This window comes from Anomalospiza imberbis, chromosome 8, assembly GCF_031753505.1.
Source record: "Anomalospiza imberbis isolate Cuckoo-Finch-1a 21T00152 chromosome 8, ASM3175350v1, whole genome shotgun sequence".
Taxonomy (NCBI): domain Eukaryota; kingdom Metazoa; phylum Chordata; class Aves; order Passeriformes; family Viduidae; genus Anomalospiza; species Anomalospiza imberbis.
The window spans coordinates 13,034,980-13,052,755 of NC_089688.1; the positions used below are offsets into that span (position 1 = coordinate 13,034,980).

General features: G+C 38.1%; 1 protein-coding gene across 30 annotated transcripts in view; it reads left to right on the forward strand.

Annotated features, from left to right (window-relative positions):
• Nucleotides 1-17,776, forward strand: part of KCNMA1 (potassium calcium-activated channel subfamily M alpha 1) — a 420,412-nt gene that overhangs the window by 362,802 nt on the left and 39,834 nt on the right. For all 30 annotated transcript variants that reach the window (XM_068197370.1, XM_068197377.1, XM_068197376.1 and 27 more), the window contains 3 exons: nt 7,220-7,343; nt 10,163-10,387; nt 13,553-13,745. In XM_068197370.1, the coding sequence (XP_068053471.1) occupies nt 7,220-7,343; nt 10,163-10,387; nt 13,553-13,745 (542 nt within the window). The remainder of the gene's footprint in view (nt 1-7,219; nt 7,344-10,162; nt 10,388-13,552; nt 13,746-17,776) is intronic.

Here is a 17,776-nt window from a genome sequence, read left to right on the forward strand (position 1 = left end):
GGCAGAGATAACTCACAAAACAGACTCTCATTAGAGGTATTAATTGAATTTATTGCTAACAAAATCAGAGCAGGATAATAACAAGTATAAACAGACCTTAAAATGTCTTCCCCCCACTTCTTCCTCCTTCCCAGCTCAACCTCCTCCCCCAAGAGGTGCAGGGAGATGAGGAGTGGGGTTTATGGTCACTGATCATGTGTTGTTTCTCTCACTGCTCAGGGAGAGGAGTCCTTCCCTGGCTTCAGTGTGGAGTCCATCCCATGGTAGAGTTCTCTGTGCACTTCTCCAGTGTGAGTCCATTCCACGGGCAGCAGCTCTCTGCAAACTGCTGCAGTCTGGGTCACTCTTCCCCTGGGTGCAGTCCTTCCAGGACAGGCTGCTCCAGCATGACTCCTGCACAGGGTCACAAGTCCTACCAGGAAACCTGCTCCAGCATGGGCTCCTCTCTCCGTGGGTCTGCAGGTCCCTGCCAGGTGGCTGCTCCAGCACAGGCCTCCAGTGGGGTCCCAGCCTCCGCTCAGGCATCCACCTTTTCCATCGTGGGTCTCTTGCATGGGCTGCAGGGGGATCTCTGCATCCCCGTGGACCTCCATGGGCTGCAGGGGGACATCCTTCTTCACCATGGTCTGCACCAAGAGCTGCAGGAGAACCTCAGCTCAGGTGCCTGCAGCACCTCCTGCCTCTCCTTCTCTGCTGACCACGGTGTCTGCAGAGCTGTTCCTCTCACATGTTCTCACCCTGCTCTTCTCTGGCCTCATTACATCTACAACAATAACTTTTTTTTCCTTGTTCTTAAATATGTTATAACAGAGGTGTTACCATCATTTCTAATTGGCCCAGCCTTGGCCAGTGGTAGATCCATCCTGGAGCCAACTGACGCTGGATCCTCTGGACATGGAGGAACCTTCTGGCAGTTTCTCACAGAAGCCACCCCTATAGCACCCTGCCTACCAAAACCTGGCCATGCAAACCCAATACAGTAGTTGTGTTAAAAGTCATGGGAATAAGAACAGCATCAGATTTTTTTTTGAGGTTACTTGAAATCTTGCACAAGTCTTTTTGGGATGAGAGAGCAGGAAAGGAAATGAGAATTTTCCTGCAGAAGAAAAATATTATTTTTATAAAGTTCAGGGTAAGAGAAGATGCACTCAGGTGAAGGCAATAGAAATAAAAAGCTCTTTAGCTGGTTTTAAAGAAAAAAAAATGTATTCTTATAAACATTGACTAGCAACAGTGGTAGCTTTTATCATAATGTCACACACTTCATTTAAGTGACAAAAACACTCCTATATTTATTTTATGATGCCACTTAACTATGGGTTTATTTTTTACAAATGAGAAATTATTTTTTCAGGTACATTCTTCTACCCCTCAAAGATTACTAGTTCTGCAGCTTCAGTGGATCGAAATGGGAAATCTTAAAAACAAAAGACACATTGACTGTGTGCCCTGTCTCCCCTCATTAAGTTGTTTATGAAAAAGTCTGGAAGTTAAATATTTTGTTACTTTTTTATATGAGAGGCTTCATACTTCAGAAGCATGTTAGGTATCAAGATACTTTAAAAAGCAAGATTCTTACAGTAAACAGCTTTATATCATTGTTCTTAGTAGTCTGGATAAATTAATGGGAAATCTTCAGTAAGGCTTCTGAGAATAGTAAAACTAGCAACATCTGGGCATAGCAAGAGGGAAGAAAGGGCAATTAACCCTGTAATTCAGCAAATAAGCTGGACAAGGCACTGGATACCAACCACTGTATTAGATATAGTCTTCTTTCTAGATTTATGGAAAAAGTATGAGATTGTAATAATATTAGGATAGCTTCTGAATATGACATTGAAAGCATTTAGCAGTAAAATGCAGGTTTTCTTTCTCTTGTCACACTGGGTTTTCTTCTTTAAAGTCTGGTGCATCTGGGCACTGAATCCTTATAAATTTCATTTCTGATTAACCTGTGAAAGGAAAGATCAGTGAGAGAGTGTCATTAGTGTAACACACAGAGGCAACAAATTCTCATTACAACTTAATGCCATCCACCCCGACTGCAGGGTCACAGGGAATGGCTAATGGTAGCCGACAAATGTTGGGTGTATTAGTCACAAAACATTTGCTGAATTCCATCAGAATGTCGTGACAACCTTCATAGCTAGTCCCAGTGAGCTGCTGGAGTCAGTGGAGTTTTCCTGTGACAAGCCGTCACTCTATCTTGGTTGAGCTTTATAGCACCAGTCAAAGCAGTCAGAGAAGATTGAAGTGACAGAGGCCCACTGAGTAAATAGTGAAACATGCAGCACATCATGAAATATTCAGCCAGGGTGTAAAAGCTCTAAATGCTTTTTCAATTATTAGCACCTGCACTGGCTGCACACATCTAACACTAACAGCATGTTAATTGCCACAATTTGTTAGGGTAGTTGTAGGAGAAATTTTGAAGGCATGAGAGAGACGTTCTTTAGCGTGTCTTCAGTTCCTCTCTTACCTTCAGCAAACCCTCTCCTTCCTCCAAAATGTAAGCATCTGTGTGCATACACTTGCTAAGACATATCCACAAGCCCCTAAGTCAGGTAGAAAAACTCAAAATTCCTGAGCCACAGGCAGGGTGTCTCTAAAGACCCTGAATCTTGTGCAGGAGACTGCTGAACGTCTTTTTGTGCATTTAATCCAGACGTGTCTACCTGAGAAAGGCACAATTGCAAACTCTAACAGACATGGGTTAAAGAGGAGTAGTGTTTTCATCAGGTGTGTTTTGTGTTGACTTTATATAAGGATAATTTTATTGGAGGACAGAACAAAAACTAGCCACGACATTGTCTTACTAATGTGTAAAGACTAAGAGATTACAGTTTATTTTCATACAAGCCCAGGGTCCTCCTTGCTGGTCACACAGTATTCTTGTTCCCAGTTCTCAGCACACAGAGTAGTTCCACTGCAGATCAGGGAGGGTATGTTGCTCTAGTTCTCAATTGCATGTGTATAATGGTATAAGACAAGGGTGACATAATACAAGGGTATGTTTAACAAGAGTCATTTAATGAGGAAGCCCTTTAGTCCTGAATGGTCTTTTCAGTTCTGTCTATCCCCAGTGAGTACCTAAAAGTTTCCGACTCAAAAACTCAGATTTTGCAGTGGTTGTAAATGTGTGCCAGGGATGCAGTACTCTTTAAAATGTAATGTTGACTTCCTTGCAGTAGGTTTGCTGTAAGTGGTATTTATGGTTTTGCTTTAGGCTGTTGTCTTCCAGGCAGGCTTTTTGGGTTTGCAGCTGTAGCTTGGCATTTAGCATCGTTTTCAAGTTTAATTGCACATGAGTGGCATTATAGGCTCTTCAAAACCTTGAAAAGATGGTATTTCGCTCTTCATTTTAAGTCATGCTTATGTAATATCTGCCATAAGAACCAGAGAAGCTATTTTTAAACTGGGGATATGGATGAGGGAAGTTTAACTTTTGTTCCTTTCCTTCAATACAGGCTATACATGTCTTTTCCTAGCCAGAAGGACCAAATGCTTTGGTCATTGCAAGTCATAAAAAACAACATCCCAATTAAAACAAGTACTAGGAGTTTAACTGACAGAAAGTGCTTTTCTTCCTATGATTTGAATTCTTGAATCAAAGGGCTTTTGAGCCCTGGATAACATAATGACTACAGTGTGAATGTAAGCATTCTGCAGTAACCTGTCAATGAATGTGACTCAAGCACAGCTTGACAAGGCCATCTTCAAGGATGAGGAGGCAGAGAGGCTCTAGAAACATTCAATCCATGATTTGACTGTAAGGGCAACAACTGTAATGCTTTGTGTAATATAATTTTTATGGGAAGAAGGTGCCCAAATGCCTTAGGCAGATTTGACAGCTTTGGCCTCTCTGTGTGTCTGTCTTAATTAATTTTTAGTATTTGCAAAACAGGTTTGGATCAGCAGATTAATGAGGGTGTATATGTCAAAAGTAGTAATGCTATTTTATAATCGTTTTGGTAAATTCAGTTTTTAAATATGTAACTCAGTGTATCTTCTGATACATTCAGTAATATCTGAGGACAAAGTTGGACCTAAGTAGCAAAGAGTTTCCAAGGTCCAGAGACAGCTTCAGGGATCACTTTACTGAGAATGAAAGAACATTGATTAAAGAGAAATTAAAATAATATCTTAGCCCAGAAGATTTAAATTTATTAAACACACTTACATGAATAACCCCACATATTGTGAAACAGAATTTGGCTAGTCATATCACAGAGTTGTTCTCAGGCAATAATCCATTATCCTGGAGTAAAAGCAGTGAAATAATATCTCTTAGCATGCTTTCCTGTTGTGTGTCCAATCCTGTTTGCCTCCTTTAAGGTTCCAACTTGCTATACTCCAAGCAATAAAGCAGAGTCTAAGCAGTTTATAATACTGCAAATAAATGCATGTATTGATTTAAAAAAAAATAAATCAAAAGGGTTATTTTTTTCAAAAAACCCACAATTTGTTACCTAAAACTTCAACAGGTGGTTATATCTGATGATTCACATGCTTTGTTCTTCCCTCAAACCAACTTATGTTTAAGCCTAAAACATTCTAATAAACCTTTGGAAGAAGCTACTTTGAATGTTCCCTGTTAGGATGCAAAGTCCAAAAGAACTGTGCTAGGCTTTAAGCACTCACACTCTAAAAGTTGCCTCAAACCTCAAGGCAGTTGGCCATAATTGGATGTCAGATATCTGATACCACCTGCTTTTTTATAACATTCCTTTCAATTTGTATCATTTCAGTGAATCATTTTTGTGTCTGGGATTAGAGTATTGCTAAATAGTCACTTGTGCTAAAGCTTCAGATCATCTATTTAATTTTAAGTCTCAGATCAGAAAGGAAACACTAATTACAAAACTAGAATATGGCATTGTTTAAAAACTGATTTATGATAGTTCCTCTGATGAAGGATGGGGGGGAAATGAAATTCCTTCTTATATGTGCTTGATTTCTGAAAGAAAAAGAAGGTGATTTGACTGGTGAACTTTGCTTTTGAAAAGTGAACTTTTTAGTGCTCCTCTAGAAAAACTCATGAAGAAATGTTCTGTTGAAGTACTGAGGGAAAAAACCCTAACCCTGAAACAAGAGAAAGAAAAACGTTCCTCAGTGGAAACTCCTGAAGATTCCTAATCTCTTGGCAAACTTTCTTATTTTGAAACATATAGCTAACACATTCCATTGTTCTAAAAATAGCTTGGACAGAGCACCACTAAACGTTGTCTGAACATTAGTACAACCTTCAAATTGAAGCGTGTTCATGGCTGCAGATCCTGTTGTGCCACCTACAACTCTGAGCAGATGGGGAATGTCCAATGAGTGGCATATCAGCTCTCAGACAAAACTACCATGACTGCGTCTTGCTCATGGATGGAAGAGAATGCAGAGTCTATATATTTTTCTAGAAATTAAAAAAAAATCCAAAAAAACAACAACCAAGCCCCCACAACAAACCCCTTTGATACACCCTTTTTATCTCTGCTTCCTATGAAAGAGGGAACATGTTTATGCAAGGCCTGTTATTATTCAGCTTAGAGTAGGATCAGAGACTCCAGGTAGTCCACTAGGGCTTCCCTGCTGCCAGTAGGTTACAGTGAAATCACTGAACTGTATCTCTATTGAGAGAATTTGAAAACTTTGAAAATATAATGTTTCTTTTTTCCAGATAAGTCTGACTTAGGTCTTTGCCATGTAGGGCATTGATTGTCTTAAAGCATCAGAAGATTCTGGTTTAACTAGAACATTGTATTAATAATTTCTCAAATTTTTTTGACCCACTTTCTTTGGAGTTGACCCTCTTTGAGTGAAATGCATGAGAATTTTCCACTTTCAATGGATCTGTAATCAGTGGCTATGAAATCACACTAATTGATCACCCTGACTGAATTTGAGATTATACTTTTCATAGGAACACAAGTGTTGGTTGCATGGTGACTTAGCATACCATGTTCAAGGTAAATTAACCTATATCACACACTATGTTCACAGTCTGCTTTAGTAGTCCATGCAGAAGAGAGGATCTTTCCACAGCCTGCTGGTTCAAATGCTTTAAAAGCAGGAAACATTCCTGGTTTATGAGCTCAGACAATAGGGGCATTTCTTTAACAGGCTTCAAAGGGCAAACTGCTTTAGAATTTGGATACCTGTCTCAGAGCACTTACCATATTCTTACATTGCAAATACTTTCTTCTTTGAAATGTTACAATTCTATATCAAGATGTTTCAAGCATTCATGACAAAAACCTGAGGTAAAGACTGTAGCTTTCCAGACAAAGCATTAGTAAATCATGCTAAATATAAGATTTTAGGGTCACTTTACCCTGTACCTTGTGAATATGATTCTGCTAGTGCTATTGCATAATGTAGTCACTCCACCAGTGACTAAGTGTAGTCACTTAGTACTTAGTTTAGTGTTTGATTTTAGCATATAAATTAAAGAACTCTGTGTCTGTGCTTAGATGTAGCTAATAGCTGGAGAGCAAGTTCATAAAAATATCTTTTATTTGCTTCTCCTTTGAGAAGCCTTGTGCTTTAAAATGTTGCAGCAGAAACACTTAGAAGGTTATCACAGGTAGAGTTGTCAGAGAGAATGGACATTGTTGTTTGGTATTAAAATCATGTATTCCAGATGTGGGCATTTGTTAGTCAGTCTGCTCTAAAATGACATACTGTTGAATCTTTAAAAGGCCTCAGTTTGGGAAAGCAAAATATGATTGGGCAAATTGCTAAAATATTTAAAGTGCAGCCTGTTAAAGCTTTTACTGTGAAGAGCATCACGTCAGAAGTTGTATGTGGTAAAAGCAAGTAATTGGCTTTCCATACTTATGCCAGTCAGTCAGCATGGGGCTCTGTTCCTATCCCTTCTACTTCATTGCAGATGCCTATAGGAACTTTGATATTTATTTCAGAGGGGTGGGATTGGAAAGAAAAAAAACTTGTACGGATGTGATGGTGTCAGAAAACCCTATTTAAAATTAAATGGTAATTGGCATAGAAGAGGATAGAAAGTCATTGAAACTGCACTCAACATTTAAAAATTAATTATTTTTGGTGGGCAGCTTTTATTTAAAAATGTCCTTATTGAAAGCATGCTAAAGTGCAAATACATTTCATTTTTTTACTTTTGTCCCTCTTTGTACACAGCTCTTGGGATATCTTTCCATCCATAATTCATAGTATTTTCCATTTATTCTGTCCTCAACTTGTTTTTCCCCAGGCATGACCCCTTGTTAATTCCTGGCAACGAGCAGATTGACAATATGGATGCCAACGTGAAAAAATACGACTCTACAGGGATGTTTCATTGGTGTCCAGCCAAAGACATCGAAAAGGTTATTTTGGTAGGTATTGATGATAAGTCGTGATTGAAAAGAGGTTATTTAAACCAAAGAACTGACTTCTAATGGATAAATAAGTTAGGCTCTACTGTCACAAAATCCAGTGTGTTGAAATGTGTTGAAATCAGGAGCAAGAGTGATGACACTGAAGCTAGGATTTTGGTTAAAGCATTTTGATTACATAAATCTTTATACCCAGTGCAACAATAAAAACTCATCCAGTGTAGGGAATTTCTTTTTCATAAACTGAAATTTACATATTTGGTTTAAATCTTTATAGAGAATTAAGATTGGAAATACTTGAATGCTTACATACCCCACTCTTCTCTTTACACAAGGCAGTAATGATTCTAACACAGACAAGTGTTGTTTTGACTTACCTCTTATTTATTAATGTTTTATTAATTATTGTTAATTGATTTTTTATGATTTTTTTTCTCTTAGACCTTCTCTTTGAATTCCCAATATTTCAAGATGCCCAAATAGGCCAGAGCAAGTAATGCTCCTACTCTGACTCTAGCATGTTGCAGTGAGCCCTGTCTATGTTTGTTTCATTTCTTTAACTGGGAAAACCATCAAACTGACTCAAGTCATTAAAAATAATTAGGAGGCCTATCACAGTCTATTTTGAAAGTTTATGCCCCTTGTGTTCATGTACTTATACCTAAGAGTAGCAAGTAACTAACCCCAGATCTCACACGCAAAACTGATTATATTTGAAATGAACTCCCTGGTGGATCTTCACTTTGTCGCACTTCATAAAGCTTTTCCCGAGCCTGCTCTCTTAGATTTTCCTGCACTGTGGCATGGTGTAGCCAATGATGGTGACAGCCCCACTTATTCTAGAAATCGAGTGTTAAAAGCTTCTCTCCAGTTCTCCTCAGGGGTTTCTGTAATAACTCTGACATTGCCTGGAATTGCAATATCAGTGTTTAAATAGTCAAGCAAGTAAATTCCAAATTTTTGAGATGGAGCTTTGAGATGGAGTTTGCCTGAACAGCTTTAAATAGTATCAATTATTTGTAATCAGCAAGCAAGAGGGGGTACCCCTGCTGTACAACACTTTGTAATAGAGATAAAAATCCTCCTTTGTGGTACAAACACATTTTAGCTGACAAACTACATGTTGCCCTACTTTGAAAAGTGTTCCCCCACAAATGGTTCTGGGGAGTGACTCAATCATCATCTCTAGGTTATGCCGTGTTAGTTTTTTCCACTACCAGCCTGTGAATCTGCAAGTCTGCCCAGGTTCTTTCTGCTTCATGCATCATCACCAATAAAGACACTGCCAGTAAAATGCTTCCCTACACCTTTTCAAACTCACAGTCTACTATTTATGTCTACATTCATATCTATGCAAATTTAATGCTGTCCTTAGAGACCACACAAGTACAAATTAGTGCACAGTTTGAAGATGATGAGATTTCCCAGGTTGTTTTCTAATTGATACTTGATGATGTCCCAGTCAGAAAAGAATTCATTTTTCTGCCCAAGGTCTCTTTTGGCTCTGTGACGTTCCAGCAGTGCCAGGTAGTAAGAAGAGTCTGAGTATTCCGGATACATGGGCAGAGGCATGGGACAACTTGGATGCTTCACTTGAGGATTCACTCCTGTCTTCTGCTGTTTGAAGGGCCAAGACAACTCTCTTGGTCAAGTTGTATGAAAAATCACTGTAATTGCCCTGGAGAAATTGAAAGCTCATGCATTTTTAACTGATGAGAAAACTTCTAATCAGAGTTCTCATTCTTCTGACATAATGAGCATATCTGCTGCATATTCCAGTTGCACACCACCATGCTTCTGTAATTTAGAAAAATGACATATACTGTGGAGAAGTGAGAGGAAAATTTTGCAGATCGGCACTGGTTTAGTTTTGTTCATTGGCAAAACTACTGTGTAATGGTAGCGAGTGTACAATTTCTTGGCAATATGGTATCAGTGGTTCTCCAGCTACTTGACGGAGCACTACAATGCCAAGACTGGCTCCAGAAATTAAGGTCATTTTTTCCATGTGGCTTTATTTAATCGTCTTGGTTTTTGAGTTACCTGCTCAACTGAACTAAACAATGATGAAATTAGTGAAAAAATTTATTCTTTCACTGAGACAAGAAGATAATTCTGGACACTGTTTAAATATTCTCCATGAGACCTTTTCCTCGGTAAGTTCAGTTGGCCTGAAAATTTAGTATTAGTCACAAACTTGCACTTTTATTTTGTCACTGAGAGAAGCTCTGTGGCATATTGTGGGCAGTCACTGTAAAGAAGAGCAGTATAGGGCATTTATGGATTGCTTCTCAGGGAAACAGCAGCTTGTCCTTAAATAAGAGCTTTGTTTCTAAGAGGTTATGGTCCTCAACTCATAAGATCCAAGTAATACCACAAAGCCATACTAGGAACACTGGACACTCAACATCTGCCTTTTCAAATTGGTGTTGAAAAAACCCATCTTGTGATTTGTCAGCTAGGGCATGATTCTGTGTCTCTTTTCTGTAATCCTTAGCTAAACCCACAGTACTTTGTAACCAGAATCACAATCCACATATATAGAAACTTGCACAGGACCAGAATTTGGTCCAATACAATGTCTTCCCAAATGCCAAAGGATTTGAAAACAACAGCAATTTTTTTTTTTTTCTGCTGAGCACATTTAATGAAATATAAATAAGAGTTAAATGAATAGCTGTTATCAAACTTCTTCTTTGTGCATGAACAATATTGACAGTTGTATTTTTCCTGGTTTTAAACTCAATATATGATTTAAGATTCCCTTTGTTTCATTTTTCCCTTGTCTTTTTGTTCTGTTTTGTTTGTTTTTTTTTTAGACTCGAAGTGAAGCAGCGATGACAGTTTTAAGTGGGCATGTAGTCGTTTGCATATTTGGGGATGTTAAATCTGCTTTGATTGGATTAAGAAATTTAGTGATGCCATTACGAGCCAGCAACTTTCACTACCATGAACTCAAGCACATTGTGTTTGTGGGTTCACTTGAATACCTGAGAAGGGAATGGGAGACACTGCATAACTTCCCCAAGGTTTCAATCTTGCCTGTAAGTTCAAAAGCCATATTATTGATACTTTGTTATTTAGGACACCAGCTGGACAGATTCGTATTGACTTTGATCTTAGCCTTTTTTACTTTTGTCTACTTATAGGCCTGAGGACTTAGATTTTCCCTTTACTGTGTCTATGAAAACAGAGCCCTGTGAGACCTTATTAGAAGATATTTGCTGCAGTGTTTGGTTCCTCATCATCCTCATCGGATGAATTTCAGCTGCTATCAGATGTATTAGCTGTGTTATGTATTGAACATTCACTGTAGTGCCCTGCGTGGAGCTGGTTCTGATGCTGTGATTTCCCTGACAGAATGACAGTAGTTATTTATGATATTATTTATGGTTTTATACCCAGAAAACCTTTGAAGAAATTATTGTTACTCTGTCTAAGTAATATTTATATGTATTCATAAAGACTTTATGAATGGCCTGCTTTATAAGGAACACTGCCCCGGCATTTCAGTTCTGAGTCTTGTATGAAAGTGCAGCAAAACCCTGACCTTTTTTAAATCAATGAAAAGCTCCTATTGATCTTGGTAGGCACAGCCACTAAAACTGCAAAGGCCCTTTTTCTCCTATATATCATTATATTATATTATATTATGTATCTGCTATACATCAAAATGTAGAATCAAAAGCTCCAGGACTAACAAGTTAAGTCCTCCAAGCTGGTGATCTTATGTGACCATAGCTATAAATGACACATGGGAGCCCATGGTATAAGTGAAAGAAACTGCTCAGTATGTTATATAGTAAAGTTAGTTTAGATGTTTTTTAAGAATGAAAAATTATAAGTTTACTAGTTCTTAGTAATTTCATTTCAGCGATTAAAAATAAATAAATCAATGTTGGATGTAATCTTAACTGAATAATTGGGAAAATAGCTATAGAATGAAAGGACTGTCTTTGCTTTTTGATTAATTCAGACTGTAGGTCTTTGTTACTGTAAATGCAGTTTTAGTGTTAGCCCTTGGCATTTTTCTGTAACCTGATCCAACAGATGGTGTCACAAGATTCTCTGCTGTCACAAAAATGGTGTCAATATCAGATTTGGTCAGTTAATATCCTGCTCTTTCTGCCAATTCCTTTTAATTCCAGTCACCGTGAAGGCTAAAGACTAGAGAATCAGAATTAAATTGATAATAATGTTGAACTATCAAGCAGAATAGAATCCTGCCACTGTTTCCAGTATTTAATGTTTATTCATTATTAGAATGTGTTTTTGCAAAGTTTTGATTCTGAATTCAGAAGAGGCATAAAAGAAATATACACCAGCTTTACTTTCCCCAGTTTACACCAAAATTCAGAATAGCTTTAGATTAATTTTGACTTGAACAGCTTAAATAGTTGGTTAATGCAGCTTTAAAAGTACAGAATTTTATAAAGAAATTGTATCTGACATAGTAATCAAGTGTGCTGAAGACCACACAGACTTCATTCCTGTTGCTTCCATTTTTTTTCCCAGCCTATCTCATTCAAAATGGTGATTAAAAGTTAAAATAGCAGCAATTTTCTGTTCTAATTATGCTAATTTAAAACTCTACTTAAGTGTCTGAGATTATACTTGTAGGACCTGTTGAAGGGAGGCCATCTTCATAATTCTCTGTGCTTTGGTTCATGAGGTAAATCTTGCTGCTAATATCTGATGGAGATGTGGTTACAGCTGAATATGAAAACATTTGTTCTGGTTTAAAAAAAAAGTGGAATTTAAAGTCTGTATAAAAGATGCCTTTAAGCTGCTGAGTAAACTCTTAAAAAGTAGACAAATGCCAATTTTAAATATCCTCAGGCAGCCTTAATTCTGTCCCTTTGCATAAAATCATAAGGAGTTAGCCTTTAATTAATTACATGGTTGCATATTATTTTTCCCCACAGGAACCCTGCTTCACTTGGTGCACAGTACAGGCACAAAGGGCAGGATTAAGGTGGCTGGAATAATCATATTCTAACTTTGGAGCAGTTTATAATGAAATCATATCTGTTTGATACATACTGTTTTTTCGCAACATTTCATGCCTCAAATTATTGAAAATTACATGGAATAATTAAGCTGGCAAACGCTGAATAAGAATTGAGCTCTTCCTTCACTGTGTGCATTTTAAATTCACTTTTACATTGAGTACTCTCAGTGGAGTTCAGGAGATATTCACCATGAATGCTCAGGAGATGGAAGACTAGGGTCTTGATTTTATGAAAGTCATTGCATGACACTGGGACAGTTATGTCTCCACTTCATTGGGGTCTTTGGGTACCAAGCCATGTGAGGCAGCAGAGTAGAATCTAGTTTCCGTTAAAAAAAAAAAAAAAAGGAGTGTATTTCCTGGACCTCACAACCTCTGTGATGTAGACTTAATATTCTGTAACTACAGTTGTGGACTGTTGAATGTGAAAGGCAAGTGTAATTTTAAACAAAAAATATCATGTTAAGTGTTATATCTCAGCTTTGTTAACTATAAAAAAAATCCACAGGCTACCACAGCATTTAGTTTTAATGATTCCGTTCCCTGATTGAGGATTGTAGAACAGGGAACGTTGCACAAGCTGTGCCCATTAGGATAAAGTCCTGTTTCTGTTTCAAAGGGTTTAATCACACAGCTTTTAAGCTCAGTGTGTTTTCCTTCTAGAAGCACCAAAAGCGTGCTTTGAAAAGGATTAACCTTTCCTGTGTATTGCTTTAGGTAGAAAAAAATAGCTTTGTGCTGATTGCATTTCAAATGTGCAGGACACGTAATGCTTTCCTGTTTAAATTGCTGTTCTTTTGCCCAAGACCATTGTGACTTGGTAGTAGATAAATAGACATTTAAACCACCCCCCTTGTTATATTCAGAGAGCCAGAGGTTGCCACATGATAGCAGCTTAAATCAAGACAATTTCAAGTCACCGATGAGATGTAGAATGCTGGCATTATTCCTGTTTCTTGTTTGTTAGTAATAGCTTGACTGAGTATTGAGACTGAACCTAAAATGCTGCCATCAGCACCAACTACCCTTTAGATTAGCACACATCTCCTATTCCCTGGCACATAGTTAGACCAGCTTAATGTCAGAGCATAAAAAAGATACTTCTTAAATAATTTCCCAAAGCTCCTTCTCAATCTTTAATTTGTTTTTCTTTTTTTCCCTCTTCTGCACCCCCCCTTTTTTTCTCCCTGTGCCGAAGGGTACGCCATTAAGTCGGGCTGATTTAAGGGCTGTCAACATCAACCTCTGCGACATGTGCGTTATCCTGTCAGCCAATCAGAATAATATTGATGATGCTTCGCTGCAGGACAAGGAATGCATCTTGGCGTCACTCAACATCAAATCTATGCAGTTTGATGACAGCATTGGGGTCTTGCAGGCTAATTCCCAAGGTAAGGACTGCCCTATAATACTTCTCTGCAGTGCCTACAGGGGACAGGACCTGGCAGGAAGAATATCCCTCACTCAGTAATTCAAAGAGCCCTACATCAGCTTGCTTGACAGTTAAACCTGCTGATTGGTATGATGGCTTTTAAAGGGACAGTCACGTAGTTTCTCTGCTACATCACAGAGCACATCCTTCAGAGGAAAAATGAATGAACATGAAACTGGCATTTTTTCTGATTTTAAATTTTTCCTAGATAATGTATAAAAACGTCGTTTTCTCACTGTGGCTTCCCTTACAAGCTAAGTTGCTGTTATATAACCAGTGATAGCATGCAGTTATTCTTTGGAATACCTGAATTCTATCTAACACAATTTGTTTTTATGTAAAACACATTGAAACTACAGAGAAAATACAAGTTTTAATAACACAAGCCAAAAACTAAAATAAAAAGAGCAAGAACTTTTAATTTTCTTAACAGCTTTGGTACCTCCTTGGTCAAGAAGCCACAGAGAATTAACTCAAAGCTGATTTCTTCCAATGGTTTGACATGTACTCATCCCATTTAAGAATGTTGAACAAAATCTTTCAATCTTTCCTGAGAGTAGGGGACTGATTCATAGGTTGCCAAAGGCTATTTTACACCATCTGTGCCTGTGCAAAGCAGCTGCAAAGCAGTCATAAGCACCCTGGCAAAGACCATCAGTGTAAAAACAATCATCTTCCCATCCCTGAAGGGCCTTGCAGCTTATGCAGCTGAAGTCCTACCTTTGATAAACCTATTAACTGCAGCAGTAAATATTCCCTCTGGATCTAGTTCTGCTGTAAATGTAGGTGGAAAGGATTGTGCTTTGGTCTGCAGTTTCCCCGTGAGCCTGATCTAGAGATAGTTTTCCCTCAAGGACTGTGAGAACTAAGATTAAGTTCAGATTCTCCTCCTTACACTCTAATCAGGAAATAGGAATTATATGCCAAAAATCAGAGGTTGCAGTGTAACTTCTTGAATATAGAAACTTGAATATAGAAAATTCTTTCTTAGAATCAGCAATAAAATAGTGCAATTTAATACTGGAATTAAATTGTACCAGGAAGCTCAAACTTTGAACTTTTCAAAGCCAAATTGGACAGTTTTCTGGATAAGAAGTAGATTTAGAGAAGAAAAGGAAGAAACTGATTGTTTTCAATCCCATGAGTGTTGAAAGTTTCAAATCTGTGGTCTGGAAGTAACACAACCCCAAATATTTTAGAGTTCTTTCCTCACAAATTTGTGAGGCCAACTTGCTCACACTCAGATAGTTTGTAGTCATGATTAGGAAACTCATTGCAGAAGTGGAAGACAGGCATAGAGGTTCCTTGTTTTGCTGCTTTAGCTCTGGGATCTGAAATTCTATGTCTCAAAACTAAATCTGTACTTCCACTACCAGGCTAATGGCTATTCTTTGATGAATCTCTCTGTCTCCTATAAACACATAATTAAAATAATCAAGAATCTCTTCTCGAGCGCAAACAGTATCAGAGAATTTTCTGGTTTTTGCTCAGAAGTTAGAGACATTTCCAGCACTTGGCTGTTGTATTTTACCTCTAGGAGTACACAGAGTCAGACCATCCCTCAGTGAGGATAGAGAAACCTGTCAATATCCAGTCTTGTGCACCACATGAACACCTGTCATTTTTTACTCTGCATCCTTGGAGGTGTTCAAGACCTGACTGCATAAAGCTCAAAGAAGCTGATCTGACCTCATAGTTGACCCTGCTTAGAGCAGGAAATAAGACCAGAGACTCTCCAATGTCCTTTCCAGACTGAATTGTTCTGTGGGATTCCAATACCCAAGTCACTGCTACAGCAATAGCCCCTGTAGGTCAGGAAGTGTACACTGGCCATAGTCCAAATCCCTTTAGCCCTTTTAAATGTTGCTGATGCAGAGAAGCAGAGGAACAATAGGTGACACATTCTTAGAAATTTTTGACATTTCTTCAGACTGCATGTTAAAAAATAAAAGGTAACTCCTTCCATAGCTGTTCTGGGGAAACAGGGCATAACATAAGGCAGGTAACCAGCAGCCTATTTTAATTGGGAGCTCTGAATCAGGAGGGGTTCTTGCAAGCCCAGTTGCTTCAGAAAATAATTATCTTCACAGTAAATTCTGCATTTATGAAATCCACAACTCCTGAATTGGTTCTGTTCCTTTCAATACCGTAAATTTTCATGAAAGACCTTGAATAGAATGATTAGACTGTCAGAAGCAGTTAGATCAGTAGATAGCACAAACTTTACTGGAAATTATATGCAATGTGACATTTTTGTCTGTGAAATGCAGGTTTAACGTAAGGTGGACACAACTATCATGACTATTACATAAAGTAGGTGATTCAACTTTTGCTGGTCAACAAGCAGTGTATTAGAACAAACTCACAGATTCTTATTGGCAATTAAGTACCTTTATTTATAGAGCAAGTTGTCATTTTACATTTGTGTATTGCTTGACATACTTAACACATTGGCTGGTAGAAACTTGCAGTATTGCCAGTCTGAGTTCTTCTAGATCTTAATGCATGATTTTGAATTAAGACATCCTCATCATCATCATCCTTGGATCGTCTGTGTTATTCTTTTATGTTACTTCTGTTACTGATCATCAGAAACACTGACATTAGAAAATTTGGAGGTGTGGCAGAAGGTCAGTTGACCTGTGACAAGGTGTTGGAAAGAGAAGAAATAAAACAAAATATGTGAGCAGTCTAAGAAATGTATGGGCTGAGCTGCAAGATTTTTGGTGAGGGATTTAGCAGTGTGACCTTACTGTTGCTATTCTGAGCAAATAAATAGTATTATATAGGTATAGTTATGTAGTCACTAAGCGGTGCAATCTCACATAAAAACCTAATATATAATTTATGTTTACATTTCTGAAAAAAATACAGTCATTTAATTGATAAGTTATTGAATATACAAGGATCTTTCTAGTTTGTATCTGTGATTGTTTCATTTCAGCTTTAGGCAAAAGATGACACCAGTACAAGAATGGTGCCATAAAACCAGGATGCACATTTATTTATCCATCAGATAAGCCATAATCATTGGCAAGTGTTGAAGTACAGGGCTATATCTATAACTACTTGGCTTTAAGTTGGTAGCAGGAAAAGAATCCACACATTTTGGGACTTCATTGCCTTTTTCCTAGAGCTTCATCCTCCTCACCTGCTTTAACACCTAAGTCACTCTCAGTCCTAGGCATATAAAGATCCATCACTTGCCAACCCTCTGTAAAGATCCATCATTCTGCCACCCTCCAAACATGCCCTTTCCAGCCAGGGACATAGCTTTGAAATGGAACCCAGGTGCAATCCAAGAGGAAGGATCTTGTAGAAGGTGGGTGGACACATGACAGCATGCTTTGCTGAAAGGGAAATTTGTATAACAATAGGGCTAGCAATTCCCAATGGATTAAGTTAACTGCTGAAAAATCAGCTCTGAATTTATCTGGTTTGCATCAACAAAGGATTTTCTCATTACTAGTGCAAGACGGACTTAAAGCACACACAGCCATTCTCACACAGAAACAAAGACTTGATAGTACCCCATTGTGGTGTTAAAATATCCCTAGGTTTTTGAACTGGTTAACAGTATCTGGACCTTCTATTAAAAATGTGCAGCAACATTTTTTTTTCCTCTGGCTTACTCATCTTGGATCGTAACTGATCCTGCCAGAATTGCATCTCATCCAAGCACAGTGCTCTGCATCGACCTTCCACAGAAGAAAAATCCAACTCAAAGTTCCAAGACATGGGACAAAAAAAAATCTGGACCAGAGCTACAAATGACCTAGCATATCCAGAGGGGATGGCAGTAAACTATTTGAGTTGTCAAATCTATGTTCATCATCAACTGTCTGGCAACATACGACCAAATGCATGGCTACACAGAACTGTGTGTGGAAACAAGCTGTCTTCCTTAGGAAGAAAATCTTACTAACAGTTCTGAAAGGATTTTCTGGTCTTCTTTACATAAAATATGTAGTTCTACTCAAAAAGAACAAG